Source organism: Brassica napus, chromosome A2, assembly GCF_020379485.1.
Source record: "Brassica napus cultivar Da-Ae chromosome A2, Da-Ae, whole genome shotgun sequence".
Classification (NCBI taxonomy): Eukaryota; Viridiplantae; Streptophyta; class Magnoliopsida; order Brassicales; family Brassicaceae; genus Brassica; species Brassica napus.
In genome coordinates, this window is record NC_063435.1 from 16,520,437 (window position 1) to 16,528,115 (window position 7,679).

At 28.6% G+C, this 7,679-nt stretch overlaps 1 protein-coding gene across 2 annotated transcripts; it reads right to left on the reverse strand.

The window, feature by feature from the left end:
- Positions 1-6,185: 6,185 nt before the first annotated feature.
- On the reverse strand, positions 6,186-7,635 carry LOC106401696 (probable phospholipid hydroperoxide glutathione peroxidase 6, mitochondrial). 2 transcript variants are annotated; one of them, XM_013842255.3, is made up of 6 exons: positions 7,377-7,635; positions 7,221-7,297; positions 7,090-7,151; positions 6,884-7,002; positions 6,505-6,672; positions 6,186-6,387 (listed from the first exon to the last, which is right to left on the reverse strand). In XM_013842255.3, exons 1-6 carry the CDS (start codon positions 7,602-7,604, stop codon positions 6,352-6,354), a joined length of 690 nt encoding a protein of 229 aa, XP_013697709.2. In that variant the 5' UTR covers positions 7,605-7,635; the 3' UTR covers positions 6,186-6,351. The 2 variants fall into 2 exon arrangements, with proteins under 2 accessions (XP_013697709.2, XP_048612809.1); XM_048756852.1 differs by having other exon boundaries at positions 6,186-6,444; positions 6,490-6,672.
- Positions 7,636-7,679: the final 44 nt, after the last annotated feature.

Below are 7,679 nucleotides of genomic sequence, written 5' to 3' on the forward strand. Positions count from 1 at the left end.
TAATTAAATACATCCCACAATTACCGATCTGGGTGTTTTTTTGGAATGTATTTGTCTTTTCTCCTCGGAATGCACACTTCTTATAACAAGGTTTTCTGAAATTGGCGAGAAGTAACTCAGCCACAACTGCATATATAAACCAGCCGTAAAATAAATGTAACTCAGCCACAACATAAATTAAAACTCAGACACAAACTCGAAAAACGCAGCAGAGAAGAGGATTTCGGGCGATTGCAGCAAAAAATATTTCGTAAAAACGATTGGAGACAACGATTTCGGAGAAGACGATATCGGAGAAGACAATATCGGAGAAGACAAGACAGAGAATTAGTTCGAGGAAGAGGCAGTAAACACAATGTCGATGACGATTTCAGGGAAGATGTGGTTAGGGTTCCTTTGTTCTTCGACGAAGTTGTGCTGTGTTATTGTGTTTTTTTTGTTCAACGTTATGTAATTAAAGAGATGGTTGATTGTTCTCTATTGATTATGTGGATACTTAATTAGTGATGTGGATTTAATGTTTAAAAATAATTTCAATTAAAAAAAAACTAATCAAAGGCCCTTATTATCATTTACTAGGGGTATCAAAACACTCTAGTAATTTTCAAAAGATGTATAACATTCTAGTAATAAACCAACTTTTCTATAACATTCTAGTTATTTTCTCTAAAATTAATTAACTTTTTAGACTATTATAACATAAACTAAAAACAATTTTATAAAATTATTTGGGAAAGTAAAAATTAAAAATTTCACAAAATTATCTTTTCACGTATAATACTCAAGCACAATACATTTAAAATTGTATGTATATATAAATGATTTATTAAATCTATAATTATTGAAACATGTATTTCAAAACTCGTAAAATAAATATATGTGACACAATTTTTCCTAAAACTTAAACAAATATCTTAAGAAATATATATATATACTACGTTAAATTAATATATTATGATCCATCATTTCGTAAGATATCAATAACAAATGTTGATAAGATTTTTCACCCGCAAATATTTCCAATAAATTGCCAATCAAACTTCAGTTTTCTGAATGCTAATCGAAGTTATATATTATCTGGTGCAATCTTTGCAGCCTTATTTATCATAGTCATCACATACATTTCTATTACTTTTTGAAAATTTATTATGATTTCTACAATAATAATCACCAATAGTTGAGAAATTTCAAACTTTTTCAAATAGGGTGGCGAATACAAAAAATATATTCAAATTCAGTGAAAATTATTAATCATTTTATCAGATAAGAATATAAGTCTCTCGACATAAAATTAAATTGAAGTAATTAAGATAAAAAAATTTCTGTAAAGAATGAAAAATATCACATATTAGACAAATTGAAAAACATATTAGCCAAAGTTTAAGCAAATTTTTGTTAACAAAAAATATTCCTTGGAGGTCAAAATCTAGTGTCTCTCTCTGAAAGCTGCATGTGCGTATTGGTTGCTTTCAGTTGTAGATCTATCAATGGCTGAAGGTTGTGCTTGTTCCTTGTCTCCCTCTAGGCGAGTTGCTTTATGGTCGGTTTGGAAGAAAATCCGGCTCGTTTTCAAGGACTTGGGGGCTTTGGCCCTTTATGCACCTTAACGTGAAGGTTTGTAAGCTAAAAGTTGGGTCTTCGTCCTCCGGGATCTGGTTCGCTGTGTTACCTCGTGGCTTGTCAGGTTTGTTTCCGAAGCCATATAATGATATGCAGGTTCTTCCTTAGTTCATCCAAGGGCATCTCCAACAATGATACCAAATTTGGTGTTGAAATTACAACAAATTTAGTGTTTTGGTGTCAATTTTTTTTGTCATCTCCAACAATAACACCAAATCTTACACCAAAAGCAATATTATATATTATTTGATGTTTTCAGTTTTAAAACTTTTATATTTCTATTATTTGTAATTGATAAATAATTATTTTGTTATATCTGGATTATATTTATATTTTATTATTTATAAGTGATAAATAATAATAGTTATTTACTAATTTGAATATAATAATAAAATAAAAATAAAATAAAAATTTGAATTATATGAAAATAAATTAAAAATACAAATAATATAATATTATTTATGTTTAACTACAAATTTGATAGTAATTGATCTATATTACTAGTATACTACAGGAAAATAGTTATTAATTTATTATGTTAAAAATAGTATGATTTGTAGCAAAATTGATTGTCAGATGTTAATTTCCATGTATTGTAATATTTGTAGATAATGCTTGAGTTCTATAATAATCACATTTGAGAATTTTCTTCTCTTATCCATTAAGAGCTAGTTTTCTTTTATCTATAAATTAATAACAAAGCCCTTCATTTAGTTCAATTTAATTGTGTAACCATAAAAATCAATTTTGATTTTACATGAAATTTAATTTGAACAATTAATTAAAGGATTGTTTGGATGAAAATATGATATTTTAACTATGCTGTAAAATAAATACTAAGAAGAATATTACATAATTTAGGTATTGTAATTAATTGACCAATATATAATATAATATTATAGATGTAAACAGAATAGCCTCGACCAGTACATGCTTTATATATATAAACTACCCATGATATTTGTCATTATATAAAATACTATTGAAAATTTATCAATCTTAAGAGTTTTCAGCATTGTTTGATAGTTAAAGAGCAAAGAGAGAAAAGAAAAAAAAATATTAATCAAGGTTTTGCATCTGACCTATTAATCAAATCATGAGTAGCACGTGGGTTGAGATCTCTTGGTAAATTGGAGTCCATCTTCTCATCCATTCTTCATGAACTCTCATCAACTTTAATCGGAACATAACTCTAAAACAAAAACAGAGATGAAATGGTGTTGCCAGCTTCTTCATCTTCGGTTGTAGTGGAGCCATTTTGGTTTGAGGAAGAACCATTCCTCTGCAAGAAAAGTAAAAATATAGAAATAAATCAAAATTACACAACAAAAAATAATCTAATGATGAGAATATAAGAAAGATTCGGTACTAACTCATTTCCTAAACAAAAATACACTGGTTGGCACCACCAACCAATGGATACCAAGGTATTTCCCAAAGCCATCTATAACTTTCACTTATTTTTTCTTTTAAATGACCGTTTCTACCGCTTCAAAACCTTTACAGTCCCCATAAGATTGAAGATTCATCTTTCTCAAATAAAACAAATATGAACATCTTTCTCAGAGAAAACAAATATGAACATCAGCTGCTATGTTTTCGTGGAATAAATTAGAGGTTGATTGTTTTGGGTTTTTGGATTAGTTTTTGGTTTTTGTTTTTCCAATAACCATTTTTCATCCAATCAAGATTTTGAAAAAATAGATTTCTTAAAATGTAGGGAAACTAGTTTTTGGAAATAACTGATTTCTCAACATAGAAACCAAAAACTAAATTTTCATGGTTTTTTCAAAACTCACGTGGGTTTTATAATTTTTTTAAAATAATAATTATATTTATGCTTTTATATAAAAAAAAATAAAGAAGATAATTTCTATACACAAATAATGTTTAGTAAGAATCATTTGCTAACTATTCGTACTTTCTACTAAAATTTGTGGTATATTTTTTTAGTAATTTTTTATTTTGTTAAAAAAAGAAATTAACTTATAAGTTATTTTTTAAAAAAAAAAAATAACAGACCAAAAAATCATTAATCAAAATTTTTAAAAGCCCAAAAAGATAATAAAATTTTAAATTCAAAATATATTTATAATTTTATTCAGTTTTCCAAAATTCTAAGATATATTTAAATTTTATTTAGTATGTTTGAATAATAAACTAATTGTCAATTGTATACTGTTTAATATGTGTGAAATTATATGGTAATTTGAAAATCTAACTATTGATATTTTTATAATATTTAAATTATAGAATATTTTAAAATATAACTATTTTAATTTTGTTTAAATTTTAATAATTTTTTTTTGAGTTGCATGAACTATGCATTGTGATATATATATGAGTTGTGGTTCGTTTATTTAGTTTGCATTATTTTCTCTTTTAAATTGCATTGTTTTCTTTTAAAATAATTTATTAAATAAATAAATTTATTTTAAGTGGTAATATTTTGTGCTTTTTGTTGTTTTCACAGTAAGTAATATTTTAGTATTAATAAAAATATATTTTATTATTAATTTTTATTTCAACTTCAAAAAGAAATATAGGAAAATTAAAAAGTAAAAAAACCATCACCTGAAGCTTTTTAGAAACTAAAACTACAACAAAATCAAAATTTAAAATAAATGTATTTAATAATTTTTAAAACGAAAACCAAAAGCTAAAAACCAAAATCACCATTCATGTTTTTCCAAAAACTAAAATCGACTGCAGAATCAAAAGCCAAAAACTAAAAACCAAAATCTAAAAACTAAAAACCAAAAGCCAAAAACCAAAAACCAAAATCTAAAAACTATCCAAACAATCATCACCTTAAACTATTTGTAGAAGTTGACGTAGTGTATGAGAAGAAGGTGGAGATAGTGGCTGAAACGGTTGATAGTCTTGAGACAAATAAAACGATTTTTGCTTCTTTTTTTTTGTTTTTATCATCACTTTATTTTTGATCTAACTACAAATAAACTGCTTGTATCAGAATTCTTTATTTAATTTAGTATTTTTTAAAAAGAAATTGAACAATAAACATGTGGCAGAAACTGATTGGCCAGGCAACTTGCGCTTTAGTATATAAGGGATTAAATGAAACATATTAAAATGTATTTTATAAATTTTGTGTGATGAATATTATCACACCAAATGTGAAAATAAATTTAAAAAAATAATACTATATATTTATGTTTAATTACAAATTTGATAATAATTAAATTATATTTTTTAATGAAACATATTAAAATATGTACATTAAAGATTTGGTGTGATAAATAGTGTTACACCACATTACACCAAATTTGGTGGAATAGTGTCAAATTTGATGTCTTGTTGGAGATGAAATCACACAAAATTTGGTGTTTTGGTGTCTTGTTGGAGATGACCTAAGAGTATGCGCTTAGTTCGGCCTTCTTTCTTCTATGGATTTGCTTGCTTGGGCATTCTGTACTTATGGATTTAGATTTTACAAATTCTGCTGGTCGTTTTCTCTAGAAAAAGGTTATATGTCCTACTGGCTTAGTCTCTAGAGTTTGTAACTTGCTAGCTTAGAATCATCTCCTTTGTTATTTCAGTCTGAATCTGTTTGAATCAATAGAATCATTTAGAGGAAAATATAATATTTATTACCAACGTTGAGTTTCTCAGTGATAAAGGAATTGCAGCTGTAATTATCACCACATGAACACAATTCATGCTAGAAAAAATTACTTATAGCATTTGGGTTCCCGGCAAAGAGGTGAACCCGCGTTTTTACCAACGTTTTCAACTAATGGTAAAGCGATTGTAGCTGCAACTACCGTCACTTAGATTCAATTAGCACTGAAAATAACTATTTACAATGTTTGGGTTTTCAGTATAGAGTATAGAGGTGAAACCACTTTTTCACCAAAAAAATAATATACTTTATTAGATCATTAGAAGAAACCTAAATATTTTAAATAATATGATTCAGTCAAATGAATCATATACTGATCATTGATCATCTAATCTGATTTACGTTACAACTTATTATAAATTAAATAAACAATCTTTGATAACCTTTTTTGACCCCAACATAATTTTGAATAATAAAATAAAAATCATAATTACGATAAAAATATTTTGTAAATAGTTATAAATCACCTGATTGTTAGAATTTAAACAGTTGCAAATGTTACTTTTTTATATTCTCTTTGTTTCATATTAAGTGTCGTTGTTGTAGAGAAATTTTATTGTTGCAAAATAATTGTCATTTTATTATTGAAATATAAAATTTATTAATTTTATTTTTCAGTTTATTTTTTATTAATTAAAATATGGATATGCGTATGAATAATGATGTTTTAATATAGAAAATATGTGAAATTAAATAATTTCTTAACATGAATTTAAAATAACACTTAGAAAAGAATATTATCTTCTAATCATTTTCAGTTATTTATTAGTTTGAGACAAACTGGTTTGGTTTCATTTTTATCATCTAGTCTTTTTTTCAGTTCTTTATTACTTCGAGACATTTGATTTGTATTTCGACTTTATAAAAGCGTCTCTAGCTTTCTTCTTCCCACGATTCTAGGAAACAGCAGAATACAATAGTAGCGGTAAATATGTGTTTTATGTCAACGATGTTACACACATCAGTAACTAAAAAGGAGGATTTTAAGTAGTAGGAGACGACTCATCCCAAAGACACTCAAGAACATAGACACAGCTTATTACAATACCATAGGAGCTTTTATTTGAATACTTGCGCCTATTAGTTGCTTAAGCAGTAACTCCCAACAGTTTCTTCAGGTCCTTCTGCAAATAGCGGATTTCAACAATGAACCATTAATAGAAATGTTTGGGTCTCTAAAAACATTCCCATCTTTGTGGTCCTTTGACCAAAAAAAAAAAAAAAAAGGATTCGACAATTACCTCAATGCTGAGAGGGGAAGTAGTTGGGGCGTAACGGTCCACAACATTCCCATCTTTGTCAACCAAGAACTTGGCGAAGTTCCACTTGATTCCGTCTCCAAAAACCCCACCTTTGCTTGATTTTAGGAACTTATAGATTGGAGCAGCCGAGTCACCGTTGACATCAACCTGGATTGCATAATAGTTCCAAAATCAAGTCCAATACTAACAACTGTAAAAAAGAAACAACTGAATGGCCTCAGAAAGTCATATTGTGTTTACTAGCGAAAAGCACCTGAGACTAATACTTATTTATATCAACATGGGATGACTCATGTTTCAAGGAACTAACCCCAAGATGGTAACATAATAAGACTTGAATTAGAGTAAAAGTGGTTACCTTGTCGAAGATGGGGTACTCGGCCTTGAAACGGGTACAAGCAAACTGAACAATCTCTTCATTAGAACCAGGTTCTTGATTACCAAACTGGTTACAGGGGAATGCAAGGATCTCAAACCCTAATACCATTTAACATAATTATCATCTATACTATAATATGGTTAATTGAACAAACAAAGAAAAAAATCTGGTAAAGAAAAGTATACCATGGTCTTTGTACTTCTGGTACAGCTGTGCAAGCTCAGTATAGTTCGAATTGGTCAAGCCACTGCACCGACAACAAGAAACTAGTCACTAACTGATCAACTTACTTTACTGAAAACACGAAGGTTTTTACCACTGAGAAGCAACGTTGACAATCAACAGAACCTTCCCCTTGTAAGTGCTTAGATCAACATCGTTTCCCTTCGCATCCTGTCATCAATTCACATGCTTTTCAATTTTTCGACCCACGATTCAATTCACAACCCGAAAGAAAAGAAAAATATCGAACCTTGACGGTGAAGTCATAGATGGATTTGGGTTCGGAGGAAGCAGCCATGGAATGTTCCGACCTAGAAAGTTTAGCTCCCGTTGTCGATAACGGAATCTGATGATGAGAACTGACAAGTGGTTTCGCAGAGCTGAACTTAGATGAGAGTCGAGAGAGCGATGATGGTGAAGCTCGAACCAGAAGATTGGTTCTTGTTATATAGAGAAGCCGAAACGAGGATCTCAACATTTTCCACCAGATTCCTTTTTCATCAAGATTAGATATTTGTTAGCTACTGAGGGTCAAAATCGTCATTTCGTTATT